At 57.5% G+C, this 27,958-nt stretch overlaps 1 protein-coding gene across 1 annotated transcript in view; it reads right to left on the reverse strand.

The window, feature by feature from the left end:
* TCERG1L (transcription elongation regulator 1 like) overlaps positions 1-27,958 on the reverse strand; it is a 171,655-nt gene that overhangs the window by 108,566 nt on the left and 35,131 nt on the right. Inside the window, exon 4 of the mRNA XM_072972382.1 lies at positions 24,267-24,455. Coding sequence (XP_072828483.1) covers positions 24,267-24,455 — 189 coding nt within the window. The remainder of the gene's footprint in view (positions 1-24,266; positions 24,456-27,958) is intronic.

Consider the following 27,958-nt stretch of genomic DNA (forward strand, 5'->3'; position numbering starts at 1 on the left):
AATTCCAATTTATCCCTCCTCCCCCCCCCCGGTAACCATAGTTACCCTCATCATAGTTACCATCAAAATATAAATACTTGGTGATCAAGTATTTATGTTTTGATTCTTTCCTGCTCCAGCTGACCCCAATCCACTGCATCTAAAAGGCCCGACACACCTTTCAAGCCCACGGCTGGAAACACACTTCTAGGAAAAGCAGCTACTTCTCCTAATGCGATTTCATGAATGACTGCTAAGACAAACAATATTTTTGCAATTTATCACTATCTGTGAAGCACAACAAATTGCTAAAATCCTGAGATGAAATATGAAGCCCATGGAGCAAAATTATTAAAATCTTTTCTGGGAAAGTTCTGAGGAAACCAGGGCTTCCTGACCTGCAGACGGAGGACTGAGGCTCGGAGTTCGCGCTGCTCAGGCGACTGTCTTGGAGGTGACGACCGCGTTCTCCCATCGCGGTAGCGGCAGTTAGCAAGGCTGGAGCGGTTAGCACATCGGCAGCTAGAAAACGACGTCTGTTCCATCTCAGCCGTCCCCCTGGGGGGAAGAGCTGTAAACCTTTCAATTGTCTCTCTCCCCATCTCGGATCACAGCTGCCAACGACCCAGGAGTGAGGACACTGCAGACAACCGGGTCTGTCGGAGGACCCACCAGGAGCTCAGACTCCGGGGAGAAGAGCGCCGAGCCACGTCCCTGCAGGCCGGTGCACTCCAGACCTTCAACTGAGCCGTCCGTTTACATGGGTCAGCAACTTGACGTGAATAGACGACATTTGATCTAGTAAATTTTGTCATGTGAGCGTCTGCTTCCCCCTTTGCCCCCACCCAGTTTATTCTTAGCAGCCAGAGGGGTGCTTCTCACTATGAGACACGCTGTGGCACATCCTTGTCCCAACCCTGCAGAGGCCTCGGGGCACAAGCAGTGGGAGTCCGTCTTGCAATTTCCTCCAATGCCCGTCTCCCCACCATCCCTCCGACTCCGTCTCCCGCCATCCTCCAGACCCCGTCTCTCCACCATGCTCCCGACCCCGTCTCCCGCCATCCTCCCGACCCCGTCTCCCGCCACACCCACCTAATTCTCCCTGTGGGACTCTGAGCATGTGAGACTCACTCCTGACCTGGGTCTCTGTGGGGGCCGTCCCTGCTGCTGGAATGGTCCCCCCCACAGAGAGCCACGGGGCTGAACTCCTCACCTCCTTCCAGCTTTGCCACAAAGGTCACCTTCCAGTGAGCCTCTCTGACCCCGCTTTGATCCGTGAGAGCCCCTCTGCACCCGGACCTCCCTTCTTGTCTGTCACTCTGAGTCCCAGATGCTGTCACTATCTCACACGACCCCCTAAGACACCTCGCCTTTGTTTACCATTTGCTTCGTGCGTTGTGAGGTGCACCCCTCAAGGGCAGAGATGTGTACTTGTTTCTCAAGATTTCCCACAATCAGTTCTTTGCACAAAGTAGATGCTTAATGGCTATTTATAGAAACAAGTGAATGTATAAAGGAAGGTACGTTAGTGTGTCCCCTAATTTAATACTTAGTTGCCTGGTATCTGATGAATTAAGATTGTAGATGACTTGCATAAAATTTCCCCGCTTCGCATGGCACTGTTTCCCAGGGGCGCTGCATCCCTCAGGCGCACTGGAAGCCGGGGCTCTCGGTGCTGTGTGGCGGTCAGTGTTTGTCACTACTTCCAGCACTGTGCACTTGGCAAGCCCGGGGACCACGCCGCTGACCCCACATCCTCCGTGCTGACTCCAGGCAGGCGGGCAGCAAATCTTTGCTGAGTGAACTGAAGATTGAAAATGTGACCTTGCCGTGCTTGGCCGAGCCACATCCGAGTGAAGGCCGTGGGGCTCCCGTGTCTACACACAAGAAGTTTTCAGGGATACAAGGAGGCACCGAGGGCAAAATACTTCTCAGCCTTGAAGCAAAGAGTGAGGTTGGGGCAGTTTCATGCTTCACTCCGAGACACTGGAAAGAAGCCAGTGACTATGCACACCTGGCGGGGGCGGCTAGGGCTCTTCACGGCGAGACCGCGCTCACCACTGGCAGTGATGCGGGAGCCACGCACACGCTGCTGGAGCAGCTGGTCCAGCGGTCAGATGGGCAGAGGAACGGCCAAGTCACTCTCTTGTAAATACTCCCGTGCAGGTGGAAGGGGCTGGACCCCATGACAACCAGCAGTTTGCATTTCAACGCTCTTTCATCACACGTACTGAGAACTGAGTTGCATCTGCTCATATTCACGTGGTCTTAGATTAGATATTTTATCAATTTTTGAATCAGAGTATTGTGGGTGGCCCCCCCACCCCCAAGTCCTAATTCAGAGCACTCCTAACTCAAGCATGGAGAAATAAATTGCTTTATTTTCATCAAAATGCTTTTTGGTGTTTTGGAATCTCGAGGAAACGTTAGTGACATCAGGGTCTGCCTGATGCCTGCCACCCTCCCCCCGCCCTGGGTCAGCCTCGCCCTTCAGGCTGGCACTGCCCTCGGGACCACGGCTGGCACAGGTATCTCATTAAGGACTCCTCATGGAGCACCAATAACACTGTTGCTCCCTGGATCTGATATTTTGAAACATTTCTGCAGAAGGTGCTCAGCTTTCAGTCCAAAAGGAAGGGTCACGGAGCAAGTCCATGCTCTGTAGGGCTGGGGCGCCCCTCTGACACTGCCCGAAGCCCACCACCTGCAGAACCTCCTGGCCCAGGACGGCATCCCTGCGAGGGCGAGGCCAGCCAGGCTGCGTTTCACGCGGGGGCTCCCAGGAAACGGGGAGGGGCCTCGTCCAGGCAGAGGCGTGTTTCCACGCCTGGCTGCTCTCTCTGCTGTTGCTTTGAGTGTCCCAAGACTCTGAGAAACAGGAAACCACGCTTACATCTGTGCCCCCGCAGTGTCGCTGGACCATCGAGAACAGGGCCTGACTAGACGCTCCCATGGGGGCCGGTGGTGACTGCTGCAGGAGCCCTGGGGCCGCGGGCCGGAAACGGGCTGGAAGTGGGCTGGATGGCCCAACCTCTCGCCATCAGGAAGCTAGGCTGAAGGGAAGGAGGGCTGGCCGCAGCCTCCGCCCAGCGCTGCAGGCCCGGAGCCCTCTGCCCGCAGACACCGCGCACTGCTGGGTGTGGTCCATCCCGACTGGTCACCAGGGCGCCCCTGGCAGACAGTGCGTTCCGACGCTGTCTCCTTGCCAGGCACACATTTGAGCTCCAAGAAGACTGAAGCAAAGGCCCCAAGCAGCACCTGCGCTCTGCCACCTGCTGTTAAGCAAGCAGAGCCCTTTTCCCAAGAAACAGTCCCCTGAGGCCGCAGGAACCACGCAGCTGGGACGCGGTGCAGCGCGGAGCTGAGCTGGGACAGACTATTTCACTCTCAGTAGAGACAAAGTCATATCTGCAGCCCCCTTTTTGAAATGTAATTCCACACCTTCACTTGAATGCAGCCTTTATCAGACATAAAAAATAAGTAACAGTCCATAAACTGTTTGCTGATATGGGAACCAAAGATGTGCCGATATGGGGATGCCCACCGAAGACATGCAGGGCGCCCGGAGCAACTACGAGAGTGAGATGTCAGCGTATGTCTTATCTCCCCAAATAAAGGCATGTCGAACAAAGAACACGTTCCCTTGTTATCTGCTTACTTATTACCTCGAAAGAAGGCTTTTGCAGATTTGGACAAGTGGTCCAACGGTGGAAACAACCCTGGTGATAAGCAGACAGCTTTCGGAAACACCACAGTCAGAGATTTCTGTCTGCAGGGATGCCCAGCGCCTCCGCTACTCAGAGCCCAGCTGCCGAGGGAAGAGTAACCAGAGGCCAGCAGAGCAGCAGAGCAGAGAGGGTTTATGGGATTGACCTTGAAGACCGGGACGCCAGGTGCCCGGGGAGGAAATTGCTCCCGGCGCCGTGGAAATCGTGCCGCTTGACTTTCGGCCCCGGCTCCTGCGCGACGGGGATTGTGGTCACTTCCTGATCTGCACAGACCCCGCACCAGCTCGGGGCACAGCCAAGACCCTTCCAGGGCGCCTCGTGGCCTCTACAATGGGGGCTCATAAAGCTCCCCAGGATACAGAGGACTGCGATGCCAGCCAGGTGGGAAATGGGAACGGGGGTCGGGGGAAGAGCCTCTCCCTGGACCTGAATCATTACCTGTCCTTGTGCTGGGACGGGACCGCAACCTCACAACGCCGTCCCTGGGAGCTCGGCCACACCACGTCACCCCCGACTTTCATTCTACGCAGAGACCTTGTTTCAGGAGCACAGTCACCTGTCACACCAGTTCTGGGCACAGAGGTGGACGGAGCTGGGGGTCGGGCCCCCGGGACAGCGCCCTCACCGTGTGGCCCCACGTCTGCGTCCTCCTCCGGTTGCAGGTGCTTTGTCACCTACACGGGAGTTGGGAAAGGTCCCCTCCTTCCCCTGCGCTGTCCCCCTTCATTCCTTTACTGAAGGCATTTAAGGAGCTGACTTACTGTCTGCTATCTGCGTGCTCCGTCTGACCTGGAAGCGCCCGAGAGCAGGGACTTTTTGCCTCTTTCATAAACTGACCATCTCAACCCCTGGTAGCGGTAAGACCTCGATGAGCACCTGCTGAATGAACGAATGAAGGTCTGTCCCTGAGGCCAGGCCCAGTGTGAGGTGCAGAGATGTGACAGTGGGCACAAGCCCAGCCCTGCCCTGTGGATGCCAGCCCTGTGGGAGGACAGTAATCAGACGTTCTTAAACGCTCACACACATCCTGGCGCCTGAAGATCATGGAGGTGCGACGGCCGCTCATCCCTTCCCAACACACAAACACAGAACCAAGAAGGTGAAGAGCTCACGGGAGGGCGAGCAGAGGGACGTCACTACCAGGGGAGATGCCACAGGCTTCAGGGAAGTGAGGGGCAGAGGAGCCATGGCCCAGCGTCCCTGGTCAGGGGGACGCAGAGGCATTGGGTCACTCGGCTGAGACCCAAGAGGCTCTGGTGCCCCCTCCTGTGGAGCAGAGGAGACCCACAGCCACGCCCACGTCTTCTCCTCAACCAGGAAAGAGCAGGAGGGAAACACGAGGAGACGTGGCAGCAAGACAGAGACGGACTAAGATGCTCAGAGAGAAGGCGTCACCCGGGGTGTGGGGGCAGATAAAGCGGAGAGCTGAGCGGAGGGCGGGGCAGTGGGGGCGGGGCCGGGGAGGGCGGGGCCGGGGAGGGCGGGGTTAGGGGCGGGGCCGGGGAGGGCGGGGTTAGGGGCGGGGCAGGGGAGGGCGGGGCATGGGGCGGGGCAGGGGAGGGCGGGGCATGGGGCTGGGCCGGGGAGGGCGGGGCCGGGGAGGGCGGGGCATGGGGGCGGGGCCGGGGAGGGCGGGGCATGGGGCTGGGCCGGGGAGGGCGGGGCCGGGGGCGGGGCAGGTGCTGGCCGCACCCCCGACAGGGAGCCCAGACACAGCCCAACACGCAGAAGCGGGGCCGTTCCGTGGGACAGACCGTCTCTATTACACCACGTACGACGCGCATTTGCTGTTACGCCACACAGAGCACAGTGCACGACTTTGCACTGCGTATAGCATATAACATAAATGCAGCAGCGTAGAGTATATATGAACTGCACGTGTGTGAATATGCACCTGTGTTTGTACCTGTAAACAGGAGAATTTCCCAGAGGCAACGAAGAACATGACTCTTTATATCGAAAAAGTTCATAGAATTTTCCACAAAACTGATACTTTTAAAATGTGTAGACGTCATCAGAGAATCAGTAAACATCAAAGATAAAGGAAAGCATGACTGTAGTATTTTTCCACAAAGAAAACCCAAGTCTCCTCTAAAGTAACACCGGCTGGAAGACACCTTCCCCTTCGTGAGCTCAGGTTTTAGGAGATATTAGAACAATGTCTTCAAAAATTCGGAGAAAAACAATTCAAGCAAATCATTGTATAATAGGCAACCTGTCAATCAAGTTTGCAGACAAACAAGAATTGTAAACATCCAAGAAACCAGATGTTGTCTTAGGAGACGCTCCAGGAAAGTGCGGCTGTGAACGAGGGAAGGAGACACCAAATGCGGTGGCTCAGCGCCAGCGGGGCGCTGACACGGAGGCCCAGCCTCCCCGCAGGAGGGAACTGCCGAGAGGAAGAGAATCAGAAAGACAGGCGCTTTGAGGAAGGACGTGCCTCTGGGAAAGAGAAGAAAAACAGGATAGAAAAGTACAGTGAGGAATGTGAGAAAGACACTGGCCACGCGTGAGAGTGAAGAACAAGGAACGGCGGGGCAGCCGAGCCGAGGCACGGAGGAAGCCATGGCTTAATCCGGCGCGAGCACGAGCCATGAGAGACGCGTCTGTGTGTCTGTCGGGCTCTGAGGATGACACATTGTCCCGGGGGTGGGGACTCCCTGTGGAACGTCATCTTCCTGACTGTAACAGTGACAGCTTTTTACTTATCTACTTATTTGTCAGCTTGCAGAGCCAGCCTGTGGAGGAAGCCAGAGAGCCCCAGCGGTGCCCGTGGGCGAGGCCACCATCGTCAGCACCCCTGGCCTGGAAAAGCGCAGCTTCCCCAAAGGCGGGCTGCGAGGGAAGTCGGGGAGCTGGTCTCCCCATGCTGTAAAAGAGAGATCACCACGTTAGGGAAGAAACTCAGCACCTTATGGGAAAAGAATGAGAAGTTGAAGTGTTTTATTCACCCATGCTTTATTGAGAGGGTATTTAGTTGGAATATTTGAGAAGACACGGCGTCACGGTGAGGGCCTGTGCGGCTGAGCCCAGCCCTCAGGGAGGCTGTGTGGTGACAGACCCCTGTTTGCTCACACTGCCCCGGGTCCGAGTCCCTTGGAAGGCCACCCGCACCGGCCCTCGCCTGGACCATCGTATCTGCCTCGCCAGTGGGACAGAAGCCAATGTGACTCGGGCAGACCTGAAAACTGCTCGCATGTTGAGGTCTCCCCTGTCTCGCTGTGCCTAGAATCCCATGACCTCCACGTGGAAAGCGTGGCCTCAGGGAGGAGGGGCACATGGCCCGACCCCTTTGCTCCCTGCTGAAGTTGGCAGACAGGTGTGTGGTTAATACCACCTGGATCAGCCAGCCAGGGGACAAAATGACAGCTGATGGTGACACATGGGGGACCAGCTGGGAGCCACAGAAGAACCACCCAGTGGAGCGTGGCCCCAAGTGCTGACCCGGGGCATCGTGAGCTAAATAACCCCGGTTGTTTAAGCCACTAGGTTCTGGAGTGGTTGGTCACGTGGCAGTGTGTGACTGTCACAGAGAGCTGTACAGAAAGGGCTGCCAAGGCAAAAACCTACAAAGCATGGCATTTACATGAGGACGCTGGGTCCCGTTTATGGAGCGTGGGAACCGTCAGCAAGGCCACTGCCTGTGCTCACTTGGAAGGTGGAAGATACACTCAGTGACCAGAGTCGCTGAGCTGGGAAGATGATTTCCAGGCGAAAGGCTGCAGGCGTCAGTCAGCTGCCGTGGTCTGCTGGTGACGAGGCAGGAGACGGGCAAGACGAGCTGAAGAAAGGTTTGTTCAGTTTGCAAGTGGAATTGAGAGGGGCCCAGATGTGCAGAGTTGGAAGAAAGGAACCTGTTTCTCACCCCAAGGCCCCAGCTGCAAGTGATCCTCAAAGTGCAGTGGGGCCTGGGCCCCAAACCGAGTAAAACCAGTTCCCGTAAAAGACTTCGGTAAGGCCTCCAAATGGTTCGGGCTGGCGTCCAGCAGCTGGGGAAAAGGCCGCTGAGGACTCTGGCCGCTGAAAGCCTGCAGAAGGCCCGTCCTGCCGCCGCTGACGGCTGCGTCTCCGCAAAGCGCGTGCGTGTGGCTTTTGTCGAATCTGATGCACAGAAAACCCACAAAGCTTTCAAGCGTGTTACACCAGGGAGAGGACCGCCGCCTCGACTCGGCCCAAACTGCTGACCGGCCAGATCACGCGTTAAGTAGGTGGCCGTCCCGCTGATCCCCTGCCCGGGGCGGTGCGCTGGGAGAGTTGCTTTGTCAGCAAAAGCTCTCTCCCATCATGCGGCCAGAGAGGACTCGGAACATTCCTCACCTTTCCTGCGACGTCAACAGCCATTGTCTAAAGCTGACACATCAAGAAACGAAAACATCAACAGCCTGGTTACAATGGAAAAGTTAACTGATGAAAATTAAAACAAAACAAAAACATAAAAGTACTAGCCGTCCAAGGAAGCGGGCCCTGGGGTGGGGCGCGCGTCCCTGGAGCACGAGACCCTCACTTTCCCTCTTGGTCTTCTGTTCCCGTGTGTAAGATGCGTGAGTGACAGTCAACGTGAAGACCTGTGAAGTTAGAGCCTCGGGAAATGGCGCAGAGCCGAGGTGCCGGACGCGTCACGCCACACGCCAGGCACACAGGGTGCAGGGTGTGCACCCAGGAGTGAGCAAGGTGCGAGTCCCCGTCGGGCAGCCCCAGGGGGTGAACCATGCAGAGTGGGCGGTGCGGCCTGGGGGCACTTGAGGGCGGGCACTCTCAGCAGCCCACAGAGAGGATTTAAGGAGTGATGGGGAAAGGATTCAAGAGTAGTGTCTCACAGACTCACCACCCGGGGTCGGGGGACAATCAGAGCAGACAGGGGCCCACTCGCACACAACGTTGTGTCCCTGCCACCCTTGCCGGGACCTCAGTGTTGGGACATCCTGGGTGTGGCAGGATGCCCTTGATGGCTTCTGGTCAAGTGACCAGCTGAGAGGGGATTCCTCCAGCTCATGGCCATTGAAATCATGGTGCAATCTGAATTTGCTTTCCCTCTGGACACGGTCAACTGTGTGACTTCAGTGGCACCATGGACTAAAGGGCCTGGGTGTCCCCAGCACCCCCGCCCCCGCCCAGCTGCTGCCTGGAGTGCGATGCTGTTCCCCTGGTGGGCGGGGGATCGCGAAAGACCCGGCATATCTCCCGTCCCATGAGCACAGGTGGGGCCAGGTGTCTGCCTTGGGGCAGCAGCCTGGGAGCAGGAGGAGCTGCAGCGATTATGGGAAGAGGCAGGGCCTGCAGGGGGACCCGGTAGAGAGAAACCCCATTCAGGGCAGTTCTGGTGGCACCTGGAAAAAGCCAAGCCCCAGCCCCAGAGACAGCGTCACTGTCACCTGCGCCCAGACCCCGGGTAGGCTACTGGGAAATGAGCCTGACTTCAGTCACATCCTTCCCATCAGGGAACCGGAATTCCTCAGGGATGGATCTGCACCACGAAAGGCCAGCAGGACCTCACGCTTCCTCGAAGGGGCCTCTTTGGTGTGTGGAGCAGGGCACAGCGACCCGCCACGCGCGGGAGAAAGCGTCGGTGAGACACAGTCACAGAGGCCAGTGGAAGGAGGCTGCGGGAGTGATATTAATTACAGCCTTTAATCCATCAGGCTGTGCTGCCGGCTTAACCTCTTCAGGGTTCTCTGAGTTCGTCTATGATTAATTATTTTTGGAAATAACAGCCAACATCATAGCTTGTTAATAGGTTTAAAATAATAAATTAAAAAAAAAAACCTGAGAGGTTTACAACGGCTTTAGCTTCCTAAGTGTCTTAAGTAATTTCGCCAGTAAAGCATCCGCTTTCGTCCATGGAATCTTCTCCTTCGTCTGCGTTCTCTCTCCACGAAGGCACAGCTCTCCGGGCGCAGCAGCTGAGACAAGGCGAAGTCAGCCGCTCGTGACCCTCCCAGAAAACCACATGCCTCGCGGACAAGTCCTCCTGTGTCTGAAACGGTGACGGCTCAGACCAGAGGTGGGGCTGCCCAAAGGGCCTGGCGTGATTCACTCTGGTTAAGAGTTAACATCCTGTCCTAATACAGAGCTGATCCAGGTCTGCGTTGGTGGCAGGGATGCAGCGGGCGCCGTACACGTTTGGGAAATGTGCACGGGCTGCTTTCACCCGAGAAGGGAGCCAAGTGCAGCGGGGCTGAGGGGAGGCTGGACTGGAAACCCGGTCTGGGCAGCAGAGGTTGCTCTGCGGGCAGGTGTGTGGGCAGAAGGTCGCTGGCTGTCCGCATCACCCTGGAGCATCGCACATCTCCAGGCTCTGACACCTTCGCCCCCAGGGTCACAGCAGGGGCAGAGGGTTGCTGGCTGTCCGCATCACCCTGGAACATCGCACACCTCCAGGCTCTGACACCTTCGCCCCCAGGGTCACAGTGGGGAGGGGTGCTGCCGCCACCAGGCAGGATCTCGTCCTGGACCCAGCACTGGTGGACTGCCGTGGGGTACTCGGCTGTCCGGGGGCGAGAGGGAGGGTCACGGTGTATCCAGGCCCTCGCGGGCTCACAGTCTAGGGGGGTGGGCACCGCGTGAATGGACGGTGACAGATGAGCAGGTGCCTCACATGCAGGTGCACTTGGGGAGGCTTTCTGGGGCGACACCAGCTGAGTGTTCAAGGATGAGCAAGAGCTGGCCGGGACCTCTGTGGAGAGATGCCTGGGGCTCCCAAGGGCTGCAGGGAGTGCTGGGCCTGGAGGGAAGGCGGGGGCTGGAGAGGAGAGCAGAGATGGGGAGAGGGGAGAGGGCCACATGCCAGGCCAGGACCAGATGCTGGAGCCTGGGAGGCGGTGAGTAGGCTGGGAACCACGGGGCTGGAGCGGAACACCACAGTGTGTGTCTGCCTGGCTGTGGGAAAAGCGGGCAAACCAGGCAGAGGGAGACGGGACCTCACCAGCTGCAGGAGGGACAGTGGGAAGCAGAAAGCTGGGGGGCCGTGAAACCCCCTCCTCTCCCTCCTGCACCCTGACCCTGCAGAGGGCTCCTCCTTGTGGCTGTCCCTGCCTGCATGCGCCAGAACCCAGGGGCCACCCAGGGGTGTGACAGAAGTCACAGCAAAGGCAAGGGGCTTGGTCCAGAGGAGAAAACTGGGGTCACCTGCCCCTCGGGCGGGACCACGGTAGGGGTGAGATGCCCTCATCCACTCTGAGCACGGCAGGCAGTGGGCACCCTTAGTCTGCACCTGGAGCAACGTGCTCCAGGGACAGCGTCCCCAGTGCTCCGTGTTCAAACACAGATGGCAAAGCCCTTCCCCGGCCCCTCAGGTGCCTGGGCTCCAAGAATCCCCAAGTTCATGGAGGTGTAGAGAGGCCGGCACCTGAGTTCATTCAGCCCTGCCAGGGGAGGCACAGCTCAGGGATAGTGCGGATGCTTCACATGCACAGGGGCCCGGGTTCAATCCCCAGTGCCTCCATTAAAACAAATAAAACCAAAAATAATTAAATAAATAAAATGGGTAAAAATTTCAAAAAAAAAAGGAAAAGTCAACTGACCGCAGTAAAAAATAAATAAATAAAATCAACTTGTTTAAAAAAAAACACTGCGCAGGGTTGAAGCCCAGCACCATCTCCAGTAGAGACGTGGAGAGGAGCTGTGCACCCGCTCGCACACACACACGCACACACCACACCCCCCCCCACACCCCACACGCAGCAACAGGTGCATTGTCACTGGAAGCTGCACCTACAGGCATGTTCGTGCTGCGCAGGAGCAAATTCCCTCAGGTGTATAATTTATTTCAATTAATTACTAGAAATGATTACATATTGGATAACAAATTACACCTGTGAGATCTTATTATTCCGCATTTTGAGACACGTGCACACAGACCGGTGCGGCGACCAGACACGGCCTGTTTACCCTCTTGTCCCCGCAGGAGCCCCTTCCTTAAATGACCTCGCACACCTGCAGCCCCCATCCCGGGTGAGCCCCCGGCGCGCGGGAAGAAGATAAGGTTTCTGTGGCAGAGGAGTTTCTCACTTGATGAGAAGGACAAGATAGGAGAAAAATGATGAAAAGATCCCCACGGACAAGGACACATCACAGAGGAGAGTTTAGGGCAGATCTCCCTGACTTCTCTCCCCGCATCGTCCACCCTGGATGGACCCACAGGTCTGGGCCATTTACTGTTTTCCAAATGGTTCTCAGATCCACTCCTGAAAGCTGCCTCCCCCCACCCTCGCCGGCACCGTCACTGTCACCTGGCCCTCTGCCTCGGCCTGAGCCACACGCCCACACACTCACACACACCCCCAGCACACAACCGCACACGCATTTGCACACACTCAGACCTGTGTGAGTTACTGAGCAAACCAGAGGAGACGTGATGGATTCTGGACAGACATGCTGAGTTCTCTGATCCCCATAATCTTTAAAACGAGTAAGAAAGATAAAGACGCTCCCTTGTCCTGGCTCCCACGTGAGGAGACGCATCTGAAGAGTGTGAGGCCTCCCACCTGAAGGGCTACTGAAGCAAAGGCTGCGGAGACAGTCCCACGGCTGGGAGCGCCTGAATCCAGCTGTTCCTGAAGGCATCTGCACGGCAGAAGGAACCACGCCCTGAGTGCCCTGGGGCGCCTGCTTCCCCCGGAGCCCCGTGGGGCCACATTTCATGTGCACCCTCCTTCCTGAGACAGGGCACGTTCCGGAATGGCTGCAGGAGGGGGTGGGCGAGGGTGTTTAGAGCCCGGGGACAGCTGGCTGCCCAGAGCTTCCCAGAGCTTCCCAGAGTCGATCCCCTCCACCAGACAGTGCCTCCGGCCCGCAGGCACAGAGCCGGCAGTGGCAGGAAGGAGGCGGGCTCCACGCCTCCCCGCAGAGCTGCCCCGGGTGGGGGGGCGAAATGGGGCCGGATGTGAAGTTGTTTTGCTGCAACAGCTTTATTGAGCTGAAATTCACAGGCCATACGATTCACCCACTTAAAGTCTCCGAAAGGATGGTTTTTAACTAGATGCACAGAGCTGTGCAGCAGTCACCACAACCAATCGTAGAATATTTCATCACCCCAAAAAGAAACCCCAAACCACCAGCCATCAACTCTTTTCTCCACCAGGGCCTCCTGCTCCCGCCCTCACCCTAAGCAGCCACTTGTCTGCGTCCTGTCGCTGTGGATTTGCACGTTCTGGACGCTTCATAGAAATGGAATCATAGAAATACACGGTTCCGTGACCGGCTTCCTTCACGGACGCGATGTTCTCAAAGCTGATCCGCGTCTCAGCGCCTGTCCGGGTTCTGTCCTTTCACTGCTAATACTCCGTCGTTGGGGAGGCTGCACCTAATTTCCCTGCTCCTCAGCCGCTGAGCATCTGGGCAGCTTCTCGTTGGGGCCGTTGTGAATAACGCCGCCGTGAACAACTGTGGATACGTTTTTGCGTGGACATGTGTTTTCATCTCTCGTGAGTGCACGCCTGGGGCGGACTTGCTGAGTCTCACGGTCATTCTACGTCTGCGCGCTCGAGGAACCGCGAGCCTGTTTCCCAGTGCAGCCGCACCACTTGGCATTCCCACCAGCGGTGTACGAGGCGTCCAATTCCTCCCCGTTTCCACCAGCGCCTGCCACTGTGCCTCCTCTTATTTCAGCCGTGCCGTCAGCACGCAGTGGAATTTCATCGCGGTTTTGATTTGTGCTCCTTGATGACTAATGCGGCCGAGCGCCTGCCACGTGTTTGCTGGCCATTTGCTTCTCTTCTTTGGAGAATGTCTGTCGGGTCCTTTATTTATTAACTGGGTTATGCATACACCCCTTTACAAGTCCAAGTGAACCTGTAAGGGACGTCGTAATCCTACAACACGTGGGAAGTGACAACAGCACACACATAATGAATGCAGATCGGATGGTTTGGGCGCAGGCACACGCTCCTCTCTGTTAGACTGTGGACCTCTTATCAAAGGCTGCACATCCTCTCCAGGAACAGGGCGCAGCCTCCATGACCACAAAACTATAACCAAAGGACGCCCGACTGGCCACTGGTGTCCCTGCCACCTGCCCCAGCCGCTGTCCTTCACGTGCCCTCCACCCGCACACCGTGCGTCCTCGCTCTGCTCGTGTCCCCTCAGACGCTGCCTTGAGAAGGACTACGACAAACATGACAGCTTGTCTGATGGACCTGTCGGGACATGTGGGCACAGCTGGGGTCTGCTCAGTGGGAGGTGGTTACTGAACGCACAGGCGGGAGTGTCGCGTAGATGTCAGGACACACACGCCAGGAACTGGGGAGCGGCAGAGGCAGAGACTGGGGGCAACGCCACGGAGCCGACAGCTGAGCCAGGAGACGGGGCGGCTTATGGGAGGTTGCGCCCGTCAGCTTGGGCGGCTGTGCACACTGAGGCAGAAGGGACAAGGACTGAGACCAGGCTGGCTCCGTATTTGGACAGTGGGGGGTGACAGGGCCGTCTGCACGGGTTTCCTCCAGCGGCCGGTGGTCCACAGCAGTGAGGGAGGAAAAGGGACCGGCAGGGGCTGAAGCCGCACGCAGCCCTCAAGCACTGTCTGCACCGCGAGCAAACACTGGCGAGGCTTCCGGAGTCCACGTGGGGCAGAGGGGTTTCGGGGAGCTTTCATTTCTCAGTTAGGCTCTCGGTTTTTCCCAAGTGAGCGTTTATCGCCTTAACAATTAGGGGGAATTGCTGAGCGATACAAGGAAACGGTAAACAGCAGCCGGAAAAGACGGCCTTGGCTCAGCAGCAGCTGGACCCCAGGCGGCGTCACCAGAACTTTGTCACGGCCACAAAAGGGCGAATGACCCTAGGTGTCCCCAGAGCTGTTCCGGTCCTGTGGACGTGTTTCCTGCTGTCACTGAAATCAGAGCTGGGCTGCAGTGTGAGCTGGGGGGAGGCAAAGGGGAGGGTGAGCTGCAGGTACAACCGGTGAAACATGGGGGCCCCCTCGGGGACCAACAGGAAGTACCGGAGATGTCTGCTGCTGGGGAGCTGCTCCCCGCGCCACAGAAACAGTGTGTGTGGGGGAGGGGGCGGTAAGACAGACAGACAGACAGCGTGTGCCGGCGTGCGCGTGTGTGAGGGAGAGTGAGACCCCCAGAACTTGCTCTCAGACTCAGACGCTAAGAGCCTTTTGACCATAAACTGTCATCAGTCCCCAGTCATCACTTCAACTCACCCCAAAGTGCTCCGTACAACTGGGGACAGAGGAGAGGATTTGGACCCATCCACCTGCAAGCATGGACCCCACACCAGTTTGCTTAGGAAACTGTCTCTGGGGCTCAGCGCAGATGGATGAGAGAGGCTGCCCACGAGAGACAGGGGCACAAGGAAGGGGACAAGGGACCGCCCAAGACTGCAGCAGCGCCAGGGAGATCCCTATGTGTCCTGCCGGTGCTGACAGCCGACCTGACCAGAGTGGAGAGAGGAGAGCATCCTGGGGCCTGTGGGCAGGGCTGTGTTGGGGCTGGACCATTTTGTCAGCTCATTTCTAGACAATTAGGAATTACCTCTCTGTCCTGAAGCGATGGGCTCCCCTTTGCCGCACCTTCCCGGGATCCAGAACCCCCTGGCTCTGAGCCTCTGTCCGCCCAGCCCTCCCTCCACCCCTCACAGTGGGACCAGTGGGACGTGGACACTTGGCCTGGCGGGTCTGGCTCCTCCTCAGCCCACCCTTGAGTGCGCAGTGACAGGTGATGTGGGGCGACTTCCCAGCTCCACTCAAAGTGAGCCCCAGGCGTGGACAACACAGGACCGTCTGTGTGCACCGTGGTCCTTCTCCGGCTCTGTGCCTGTATCGCTCTCTGATGTTGCACGGCCCAGGGCACTGCTGCTTTCCCCTGGGAGAAAGCAAATGAGCTGCGGCCGATGACACTTTCTGTGGCGAGAGGAGGACTCACCAGCGCCCACACTCCCCCGAGTATAAGGCTGCGCAGCTGTGCACGGGGACCTGGAGCTGAGAGGAAACGCAGTAACGCCTCTCGGAGGAAATGTGCTGTTACTGCTCCTCCCTTCAGTCCATCGGGCTGTACTTACACGGTCACAACAGGAAAAGGCCGTGCTCGCTACCTGCTGCATAAACAGGGAGGGGGCTCTTGTATGACGGGCTGTGATCGTAACAAGTCAGCCTACTTGACCGACAGAAGTCCCTGCATCTGCTCTGGCTGCCGAGTCTCCCGTCCAGGAAATACTCTCGGAGCTGTTCTGAGTGCTGATCGGGGAGGAAACAGCAGTGCGGTCCCTGCCCCGTGGACGCTCAGCGTGGACAGGCCAAGTGTAAACGTTTGAACAGTTCACTGTCAGTTAAGTGACAGGTGAGACCAGGCACAGGATAGGAGTTTGAAGGCTGAAATGGTTTTGATTGACAGAAGGGGTCAAGGCAGGCACCATGGACGAGGTCAGCTCACAACTGGGCTTCCAGGAAGGGGCTGGGATGTGAACACAAGGAGAGGAAAGGCCACGGGAGCGGGGGGCAGGGGGAGAGCAGCTGTTAGCACGTGGGTGGTGGCTCTGACGCCGTGTCCCTGCTGCTGTCTGAGGGTCCTCCCAGGAGCATCCTTCCTCTCTTCCTTTCCTCATGAAGGTAGTCCTGCAGCCTGTCCCAGGGTGGGCTTAACGCATGCTGAGACAAGGGATTGGGGAGCCTGGGACCCCGGCACCAAGCAAGGCTCCATGTCCCCATCATTTCCCCCGAATGGAAAGATGGCCTGTGCACGTGAGTTTGCAAAGTCTCATCCCAAGAACCCTGGGAGCCCAGGAGACACACGGCTGGTGAGCTGGATCCTGGACGCCGCTCATCACACAGGTCTGAGCACAGCCGTTCTTACATCAGATCAGGGAATGGGAGGCGGACGTGACAGCCGGCGCTGGCCCGGGTCTGCTCCAGCACAGTGCTCTCCCCCTCTCCTTCCTGCAGTAGCTGACGGGCGCAGCTGCCTGCTGACTTTTTAAGGCAGTGAGGAGCTCGCATGCTGCTGGATGAGGAAGCTCACCCTCTAACCCTCGGCGTTGATAAGACTGAGACCACAGATAGGACATTCCAACAGCCCCTCCTTAGCGAAAGGAAGCACCCACTGCCTTCTCGCACGACCCAGCGTCACAGACAGCGTGGCCCTTTGACCCTGCACTGGTGTCCTTGCCGTCTCCTACCTAGAGGACCGGCCGCCTTAAGGATGCTTGTTCAAGCAGCTCCACGTGGTCCCCAGAAGTTTACCCACTGAGAGCAACATGCCAGCTCCCTCACCGACACAGGCCATTGAGCACACGCAGACCCGCACGCTCCCACACAGGTATGGTCCTGTGTGCGGCCTTGGTCCTGTTCACACACCAAAGGTCTGTCAGAGAGTTACAACCAGAGCAGCTGGGCCTGAAGTTCCTCCCAGGGGCTCCCGCGACCGGCTTTCCCCAGCGAGTGCACATCCAGGCACCTCATCCACCCCCCCAACCAGGTGCCACTCCTGCTGCCTCTGGCCACAGACGGGCACCGTTTCCAACAGGGCTGTCATCACAGATGAGGCGAGCCGGCGGCCCAGGAAGGAGCGGCCGCTCTAGTTACAGCGAGCGCGGGCAGACAGTGTGCCGGCTCGTGGCCGCAGCCACGGGACCTCAGGCAGCACCCAAGCCCCTTCGAGGATGTTCCCTGAGAGCGACAGCCCCTTCCTCTGTCTGCAGGCCCGTTTGCTCACAGTCCTTCCCGGTCTCTTCTTAAAATGCCACCCCCCAGAGGAGCCGAGGCCCAGCCCAGGGATCATACCGCAGGCCCCCGTGTGTGAGTGCGGCCTGGCAGTCCCCTCTGCCTGGACGGGCCCCAGGGCTGAACGTAGTCAGCGTCGCTACGGCGCCAGTAGCCTGACCGGAGTCCTGGTCAGCAGGTCACGGATCCGAGCACAGTGGCTCTGCTGCTGATTGTGAACTGGGGCTGGGGGAGGGGCGGGGGAGACGGCGATGGGGGAGGGGCTGGTGGGGGAGGGGTTGGGGGGGTCGGTGGGAGGAGGGCCTGACGGTGGTGCTTACAAAAGACAAGCACGGCCCTCGAGAAGGCGGGCTGAGCTCTGGGCTGGCTCTTACCTTCCCGGCTTTGGCACTCAGGTGAGGAGGCCCTCACCCACCTCCCACTCTGTCTCCCAGCTTAAGGAATGGGACGAGCTGTGTGGGGGCCAAGAGCCTTTTCAGGGTGAAAGCTTGAAGTCCCTCAGCAAATGGCCTGGTTTCCTGCCGAGCCTCCGGACCGGACGTCCCGGTCAGCACGAGGTGAAGAGTGGCCTCGGGAGCCGGGCTCCACGGCCCGAGCACCCGGCAGGCCCCGGCGTGTGGACAGCTGCCCCTTTCCTCCCCTGCGCGTGAGGACTGAGCCGGGCTGGGGCGCAGCGTGCGCGTGCTCAGGCGGGCCCGTCACCCCCCCGCCCCCAGGCAGAGCGCAGGGGCGGACGCCTTCCTTCAGCCGAGTCGCGGGGAGACGGCTCTGCCCCCGGCACTGCCCCTGGCAGTGGCTCGTGACGAATACGGCTCAGGAGGCCCTGGTCCGCCGGGCCCAGCGCCGGGCTTGGGAGGCGGCGGGCGGCAGAGACACATCAGGATAGCCCCGGACGGGGGAAGCGCTGCAAAGTGAGCGACAGGGGAGGGGAAGGGGCTTCAGCACAGGACGGAGGGCCGGGGCCCCTCCCAGCTGGGCCTGGGTGACGGGGGGGGAGCCTCCAAGGCGGGGCAACGGCCGGCGCGGAGGCCCTGAGGCTCCAGACGGGACGTGTTGGAGGGACCGGCGGCAGGCGGCTGAGGCGGGTGGGAAGACGGAGAGCGGGACGGGCGCCAGAGCGTCAGCCGGGTCACAGACGCTGGGCTTGGGAGACGCTGGGGAGAAGGTTAGGGTTTGCTTGAAGCTCCGTGGAAGACAGTCACTGAGGGCTTTCAGCAGGGGAAGGCTTGGTCTGAGGTACCTCTTTGAGACGTGAGCTCTGGCTCCTGTGTGGGGAAGTGGCTGGTAAGGGTGACGGGAAGCAGAGAGATGACGGGCAGCGGCTCCAGGCAAAAGGTCCAAAGATCACGTTGGTTTGGAGCAGGAAGCCAGGCGTGGACCTACACTGGAAGGAGGGACGGCAGTGCTGACGGACTGGATGTGAGGGGTCAGGCAAAGAAGGAACCAAGGATGACGCCTGGGTGCTGGGCTCAAACAGCTGGACAGACGGGGTGCAGTTTACGAATTGGGGGAACTCGGAAAGAAGGGGCTCGCTCGCCCAGAAGGCTGCAGGACGATCCGGCTCCCTGGCTCTGTCCTGTGTTCTGAGCAGGACCGCGGTGGGAAATCAACACTGCCTTGACGGAAAAGCACGGTTTGAGATGCCATCCGGAAGTGCAGGCGTCCAGTGGGAAACTGGTCTCCCAAGCTGGAGCCCGAGGGAGAAACGGGAGCCGAGGTAAAGCTGGGTGAGCTGTTATCTAGGGTAAGAGTGCCCGGGACACTGGGGGGAGAGGGTCCCGCACACCCCGGGCTGCAGAGATCTGTGCCAGGACCCCCTCTGCCCCACATCCCAAACCTGGGAGGAACACCACGGAGGGGAAAGTGCCCCCAAAGGAAGGAGGGACAACTGCGCGGCCGCGTCAGGGACCAGCCCAGATGCAGCCCTGCCAGCAGCAGAGCGGACGGCGTGCCAACCCACACATGCTACACCGAAGTGAACGTGGCCACATCACCACGTCAGCAGGGACGATCAGGAAAGAAACCCATCATTTTGAGCAGAAAAGGCCATCACAGGAGAATGTGTGAGTCATGACTACACTTACGTCAAATTCAAAGAGCACCTAAATTCTGAAGTATATGCTTTGGGAATAATGCTTGTATGTAAACATATTTCTTAAAACAAACAAACAAACAGCATAGGAATGGTTGGCACACGTGCAGGAGAGTAATTGTTCCTGAAGGGACTGGGGGGACAGAAACACCTAATTGCTTGGGCTCAGAGGGAGAGAGGTACGTGGGGGGTCTATAGTGTCCACGTCCCTTATACCCGCACGAAAATACACGCGCTTCTGTGTACAAGGTGGATCGCCAATTTTGCTTTTCAAAGAACGAGTGAACTGGAGGTGACAATGCAGATGGGAAGGCGGCAGGAGCAGAGCAGACAGGCTGCAGGAGGGCTCTTCCACGTGGACTAATCTGGAACACGCTTCCCTGCTGATGGGGCAGTGGGGGCTCCGCTTAGAAAATTCTGCACCTGGCACGGCCCAAATGTCACGACACCTGCTTGCCTGTTTGTGTCTTGCACCCTTAACACGCATTCACCTGTGGACGACAAGCTGTACAGGGTCCTTTTTTGTTTGCTTAAATCCAAGTAAGTTCCCTGCTAACAGCAGCTCAGTGTCTCCATTAGAAACACACGCGTCCCCTCACAGAAGCCAGCGGCGTTGCGGGCCCTCTGGGGTGTAAGTAATTACGTTGCGGCAAGATTTTTGTTGCTACAAATCTCTAAAATGTTAATATGTATTATAACATTTTTGATGATGGTGGAGAAGGAAACAATTCCTGGATAAAAAGAGAGAAGGCTGCGCACCCGGCGGCGGTGGAGCCGTGCCAGCACCGGCGGCCCCAGGGCGGCGCCGAGGCCCCGGCTTGGCGACTTCCCTGACTTGCGATGCAGCGTGGCTGGTAGGCTCCGACAGCAGGAAGAACAGCCACTTCCCAGCTGCCCTGTGGCAGGACACGAAGCTAAATGTAGCCATTGAATGGTTCTGGGAGCACGAGGACAGGCAGTAAATGGCTCCGAGGCCGACGGCACTCCTTAGTCGCCGTGCTCCAGAGCCCCTGGCTCTACCGGAGACCCTCGCCATCACTCATGTCTCACCTTTTTCACTTGAATGCTTACGAAACAGTGGGTGAAGTTTCAAAAACAGCTACCAGCATCCTTAATAAAAGAATCACTTCACCTGTTTCAGCAAACCGGGGCAGGCACTGGCGCTGCGCGGCATTTCCACCCCTGAATGTGGGCGCCCCCCTCGCCCTGCCCCGTGACGCGGAGGGGACGGCCGAGCAGGCGCAGGTCAGGGAGTCCAGCCTGGGGGAGGACCAGGAAGGAAGTCCCCTTCGCTCGGGCAAGCCCTTCTGCGACGTCTCCCGTCTCCCCGAAGAACTTCACGTTCTCCTTAAAAACTAAGAAATAGGAGACAAGGTACGTTTTTTCCCCGAAACATGTTCCTTCTTTAACCTGAAATGCTAAGGCTTGGAGGACCAGCTGAGAACGGGGCAAACTGGTTCGGCTGAGACCTGCTCAAAGGCAGCAATGCGGAGAGACTTCCAGCCCACCCGCCCCCACTCTCCCTCAGCCCGGCTCCCAGCCCGCGTTCAAGGGTCTTCTGACGGGATCTCTCCAGGCAAACCCCCTGCTCCGCCTGCCCCTCCTTCTACCTCGCCCCTGACTCAGGAGCGAGCATGAGAGAAACAGCCCTAGAGTCATGTTCCTGGTGGAATGGGCTGTGTCCAACCTCCCGACGCGCAGTCCGGAGAAAGGACACTGAAGTCTGGGACATCGCTGGGGAGCGCAGTGCACGGGGTCATCAGTTCAGCCCCCAACACCGCAGCAGGTGGGGCAGGAGAGGGAGCCACCCCCCGCCCCAGCAGGTGGCTCACAGGCTGGGGAGGGGACGAGCAAGTGAACAGACTGAACACGAGGCCGGCGGGAGACCCCAGGCCAGCACCAAGGCTTTTGGAAGAGCCACAGGGAGGTGCAACTCGGCTGCACATGTGGCAAGACTTGGAATGAGAAAACCCAGCTTTTGGTTGAATTTGGAATGGACTGTGAGTTGTTTAAACAGGGTATCTTCCTCAAAATTCTAAATCATGTTAAAGGCATCTAATTCAGGGTAAGCTGTGACCGATCTTCCTTCCTCCTTGCAGGTCCAGCAGGTGCCAGGTCAGCCCCCCCGGGCGAGCATCCCAGCTGGCGCCGTTTAGACGCAGCTGTAGAGCATGAACCAGGGCTTCTCGCAGGAGGCACTGCCACCATCCGGGGCCAGACGGCCCTCCGCCACAGGGCTGCCCTCGGCTGGAGGACGTGTGGCAGAAGGCCTGGTCTCTATGGCCCAGACCCCAGGAGCAACCCCAGGGCTGCAGAGACCAAAACTGTCCCTGGCCATCGGCGAGTGTCTCCTGGGGGCAGAACTGCCCTCAGCTGAGAACCACAAAGCTAAGGCGCGTTGGGCGTCCGGCTGCCTGGCTTTGATTACCAAGCCGAGGGTGTGCATGCAAGTCTCACTTGTCTAAGATGGGAATCACTGCCGTCTGAATGAAAGCAGGGCTGTGTACCTGCAGATACATGAACGCTCACGGGCTTTAATAAAGTCCATCTGGACGTGGAGCAGACGGCACAGAGGGCTGTTCTTCTGGGCCGGGGGGAGGTGTCTTTTGCTGTCGGTGCCATCTATCCCCTCCGCCCCGCCCCCCAGCGCCCCTCCCCTCTCCCCACCCCCGCCCCAGGCACCTGTGTGAAGGGGCTTAGGGACTTGCTAGCAGAACGCGTGGACCTCCGCTGAGGACGCTCGTCAGGACGGGCAGCGCTTCAGCCTCACCCGATGTCACTTCACGGTACCGACGGTGGTTAAAACACAGCTCTGGTAGACGGAGCGTCTGCCCTCGTCTCCTTCAAGCCTCGGTTTTCAGAAAGCATTCGGGAAACTGTGTGCAGGGCTCCACCGTGCGCGCGAGCAGTCTCTCTCAGATGCCCTCTGTGGCCCTGCCTCCTGGAGATCCACCTCCAGGGGCAGCCGTGGGAGAGCCACGCCCTGCGCTCACGCCCGGGACTGGCCCAAGAGCTCAGAGGCCGCCCGCCGGGCTGGGGCCATGGTCCGGACCCCCGCCCCTGTTTCAACCCAGTAGTGATCAGGGTTTCCAGAGCAGAGGGGTCAACGCCAGCAGGACAAAGGCAGCCTCGGAAGCCAGCTGTCGAGGGCTGCCCCTTGGTCTCCCTGGCCGCCCACGTGGCCGTTACCTACAGGACAGACACTGTGGGGGCGGCCTTTCTCTAACTGAATGCACATGGTGGCAGATTTGATCATAGAGCCTTAGGAAACACAGACATGGAGCGACGCCTGGTTGTTATGTCACCGTATAAATCACGCAAGAGAACGTGCAGAGCGAAGCCGCCCCCGGGAGCACGGGCTTTGGTCTTGGGTTCTTCCTAGGATTAATCTGCTCAGAAAACAGTAAGTCATCATTAAAAAACACCAATGAACTGACGGATTTTAACCAAAATCTTGACACAGCTGTAAATTATGTTCCACACAAGAGATTATCTATGTGTTTTATTTATTTCCCCATCACACCTGAAGTGCATGCTCAGTGACAAACCGAAACAGAAGTAAGATTCTGTTCCTGAGACTACAACAGTCCATTAACCGCCTAATTTATCAAGTCAACTTAGAAGTACGGGAGCCGGGGTTCAGCGTCGGGAAGACCACATCAGATTTACTAGACAGGAGCCTAGAAAACCAAGGGCACTCCCACAGCTGAACTATAACAAAGCCAGGTTGCTACACACACACACACACACACACACACACACGCACACACACACACACCTCTCTCTCACAGCCTAGCGACGCTCCCTGTCACTGATCCCCCAGCAATTAATGTGATACTAGTTTGCAATCCTAGCATTAACTCTAGTAGACAATGAGCATCACCATTCCACAGAATTCCTATCCAAACCTGATCGTGGCACGAGAAAACCCAACCCCGGCAACAGCACCAGCTCGCGAGCCTCCAGCCCTCACGAAGCGCCACTCCTGCTCAAGGCTGCTCTTGTCGCTTTGAGGACAGGCCCCAACTGCACACACTGCTGCGGCCTGGGCACACGGAGTCCTCGTCACAGTTAGCAGACGAGCGCGCACAGGCGAGAACGCGCTCAGCCCGCAGGGCTGCAGCCGATCCGGGACCAGGGCCCTCATCTCCCTGCAGAGCCCTTCCTCACATGTCTCAGCACAGCACCACGAAGCCTGCCGGCCCTGCGTCCGCCACGAGCGCTCAGAACAGCACACCCGCCGCACGTGTGGACCCCGCGCCTCGGTGGCCGCTTCAGTGGGCTTCCGCGCAGGTCCCGCCGTGGGGGAAGGACCCCGCCGTGTGTGCAGACGGGGTCCAGCTGGCCGGCCCCGGAGGGACGACTCAGTGAGAGCCCCATGCAAGTCTGAGCTTTGCACGCTGGTGCGTTTCATTAACTTGGAGGCTTAACTATTTTCCAGCACCTTCCCTTTGCTTTCTTCCAAGCTCCACATGAGACAATTAGAAATTCCTCAGTCACGCGCATCGCTCCCCGTGAAGTTAGTAAAGAGACACCCCACATCTTTAAACAGAAACTTTAAACTGTCTGCGTCAGGGCAGGAAGCCCCTGGGCGGACTCACGAGACCTTGCTCGACGGAGCTGAGGTCCGTTGTGTGCTCTGAAGAGGAGCGAGCCCACGGAATCCCTCCCGAGACACCCCCCACCCCGGTACTCCCAGCACGAGAACCCAGGGAACCGTAAGCCTGGGCGCCGGCAGGCTCCTGCCTTGCTCACCATGCTGTGGGCTCTGGAACCAGCCCAAGGCTTTGAGAGAGCAGCTCTGTCTTACCAGAGAAGGGTGCAGTCCGCAGGGGTATTTTGATGGGCGCCAACGTCAGAAAGTGGCAGGGCTGCACGCTGGAGGGGGCCGGGGCCCCCAGCCCCTCCGGGTCCACGGAGATCATGGCTGCGGCGGCGGCGGCGGCGATGGCAATGGTGGGGCCGCTGCTGACCGGCTTGAGGCTGTTGTGGCAGCCACCTGCAGGGGAGGGACAGGGAGGTCAGCACGCACACCCGGAGCCCACTGGGGACTATGCCACTTCGTTACGCGACATGCGAGCACCCAGAAGACAAGAGTGCGGTAACCCCCTTTCTTGGAAGCCCGAGCCAGGGGCCACTGTCCCAGAAATACAGGTGATGAGCTCTCACCCTGCCCAAATGTCACCTGTGCAGGGGGGGCGACGTCACAAGGCTTGCAGGCACCAGGGGACACGCCTGCCTGAAAGAGAAGTAACTTGGCTGCTGCTGATGCTGCGGTGCTCAGCGAACAGAGCAGATTACGCGATCACTTGTGTGTCTACACGACAGCGTCACTCACTTGACACGTCTGCACGTGGCTGTCTAGACGCCGAGGGTGATCTAGCCCTCAGGGCAGAGCAGTGGCCCAGGCAGATGGGAGGCCTGCCCACAGGGGCCCCGCATCCAGGCGGGTAAGACACACGTGCAAGCTTTTCTTGTTGATTTGCTTCATGTCACAGGTTAGAGGGAAGGAAAGCAGGGAAAAGGGCCGAGAACTGGTAGGTGGGTTTCAGCTTTAAATGGGGTTGTGGGGAGGGTCTTCACTGGGAAGGGGACGCAGAGGTGACGGCCTGCAGGAGGCAAGCAGGGAGCCACACTGGCACCTGAGGAAGAGCAGGTTGGGGAGAGGTGAAGGGGGTGCAAAGGCCCTGAGGCGCACGCCTACCCAGTGTGCTCCAGCAGCTGCAAGGAGGCCCGGGAGGCTGGAGGGGCTAGGCAAGGGGCAGAGATGAGGGACTGGGGGGAGCAGGTTTTCAGGGACACAGGCACATTGCTGACCTAGGATTCCACTCAGAGAGGCAGGTGTGGGAGGAGGTGGAATGAGGGGGTGCTCTGACTTCCATTTCACGTCCTCACCCTGGCTGCTCTGCTGGGAGCAGCCTGAGGTCCAGACACAGCGCCTGATCTATTGTGTCTCTTTGTCTCTTTGTAATTTCCAAAGGCCCTATGATGGGCATATACAGATTTTTAACATTAAATTTAATTTTTGAAATTTTAACATTAAATAATTGAAGTCTAGTTGATCTACAGTGTTGTGTTAGTTTCTGGTGTGCAGCACAGTGGTTCAGTTACACATGTACGCACTCTTTTCCATAATCTCTTTCTTTTTTATTTTTTTGGGGGGTAATTGGTTTATTTGTTTCTTCATTTGTTGATGGAGGGGCTGGTGATTGAACCCAGGGCCTGGTGTGTGATGAGCACGTGCTCCACCCCGAGCCACACCCCCCATACGCTCTTTCATTACCAGTTACTACAAGCTATTGAGTGTAGCTCCCTGTGGTTTACCTAGTCTGTGCATAGCAGTTGGTATCTGCACATCTCCGACTCCCGATTTACCCTTCTCTCCTTCCTGGTCACTGTAAGTTTGTTTTCTTTTCTGTGACTGTTTCTGTTCTGTAACTAAGTTCATTTATGTCATTTTTTCCTTCCACGTATAAGTGGTGTCACATGACGTTTGCCTCTGTCTGACTTCCTTCACTTAGTGTGACCGTCTCCAGGTCTGTCCGTGTTGCTGCGCACGGCATTATTTGTTCTTTTTTTGGCTGAGTAACACTCCATCGTATATATATGCCACATCTGTATCCAGCCATCTGTCGATGAACATCTAATTTTTCACACAGCAAGTTGAGCAGGAGGCACAGAGAGCCCCACACACCCCCATACCCGGTTTCCGCTCTGATCGCCCTGGTGCATCGAGCGCTCCCTGTGTTACCCCTTATGAGCCAACACTGATACACCGTTATTAATCAGAGTCCAGAGTTTACCATACACTGCTTGTGTTGAACATTCTATGAGTTTTGCCAGATGCACGATAAATGGCACGTGTCTGTCTGCACAGCGTCACACAGGACGAATTCACTGCCCTAGAAACCCCGTGTGCTCTGCCTGTTCATCTCCACCCCCACGTGCCACCACCCCTGAAATCTGCCTTCTGTCTCCACGTTTTCCCTTTTCCCACAAGGTCTCACAGCGGGAGCCACACAGAACGGAGCCTTCTCAGCCTGGCCTCTGCCACGTGGCAGCACGGCCACCTCGTGTAACTGCACTTCCCTTGACTGTGCACTGTGGAAACTGCCTTCTTTACAAGTTGAAGGGCTGAAGGGCTGTGGAAACCCGGCATGGGGCCAGCCTATCGGCACCATCTGTCCAACAGCATCTGCTCACGTCACGTCTCTGTCACACTCTGACGATTCTCGCCGTATTTCAGAACTGTCACTGTTACTGTACTTGTTGCGGCGGTCTGTGGCCTGTGGTCGGTGGCATCTGACGTTGCCGTGGCAATCGTTCCGGGCGGCACAAGCTGCGTCCACATAAGATGGCGGACTTAATGCATAAATGCTCTGTGTTCTGACGGTCCCACCCGCCGGCCACTGCCCGGTCTCTCTCTCTCTCCTTAGGCCTCCCCACACCTGAGACACAGTAATACTGGAATTAGGCCATTTTGACTTTTGAGTCTCATTATTTAAGAAATACGTTTCATAAGGCTATAGCCACCCTAGGTGGCAGTTTCTCCGGTGGATCTGGGCAAAGTCAATTGAAAGCCTTCCGGAAAGGATTCGCCATCTGAAGTGCCATGAAGAGCATTTGTGCTGCATGGGATGAGGTCAAAATACCGACCTTAACAGGTTTTGGAAGAAGTCGGCTCCAGCCCTCATGGAAGACTTTGAGGGGTTCAAGACCTCCGTGGAGGAAGTCACTGCAGACTCGGTGGAAACAGCAAGAGAAGCTGACTTAGGCGTGGAGCCTGAGGAGGGGACTGAATGGCTGCCCTTTCACGATAACATTTTAGTGGGTGAAGAGCTGCTGCTTAGGGCTGAGCAGAGAAAGTGGTTTCTCGGGATGGGGTCTACACCTGGTGAAGACGCCGTGAAGATTATTGAAATGACAGCAAAGGATATGGCCGCAACTTAGTGTTCAGAGCAGTGAGCAGGATGGGGAAGACTGACTCCAATTTTGAAAGAAGTTCTAACTGTGGGTAAAACGCTATCGAGCAGCATTATGTGCTACAGAGAAATTGCTCATGAAAGAAAAAGTCGATTGGTGTGGCGAATTCATTGTTGTCTTATTTCAAGAAATTGCCACCCCAGCCTTCAGCGGCCACCACTCGGATCAGTCAGCAACATCAAGGCAGGACTCTCCAGCAAAAAGATTACAACTTGCTGAAGGCCCGGATGACAGTCAACCTTTTTTAGCAAGAAGTTATCTAAGGCATGTACACTGTTGCAGACAGAACGCTATTGCACACTTAGTAGGCTGCAGTATATTGTAAACATAACGTTTATATGCATTTAGAAACCAAGAATTCTGTTTTATTGCCACGTTCCTTTCATGGCAGTGGTCTGGATCCGAACCAGCGGTATCTCTGAGGTATGCTGGGATGTATTTATTCCTTTGTGTCTTTTCATGGCAAAATAGCTCATTTCTTTTTATTACTAAATAATATGCTATTGTCTGGACGGACCA

This window comes from Vicugna pacos, chromosome 11, assembly GCF_048564905.1.
Source record: "Vicugna pacos chromosome 11, VicPac4, whole genome shotgun sequence".
Classification (NCBI taxonomy): domain Eukaryota; kingdom Metazoa; phylum Chordata; class Mammalia; order Artiodactyla; family Camelidae; genus Vicugna; species Vicugna pacos.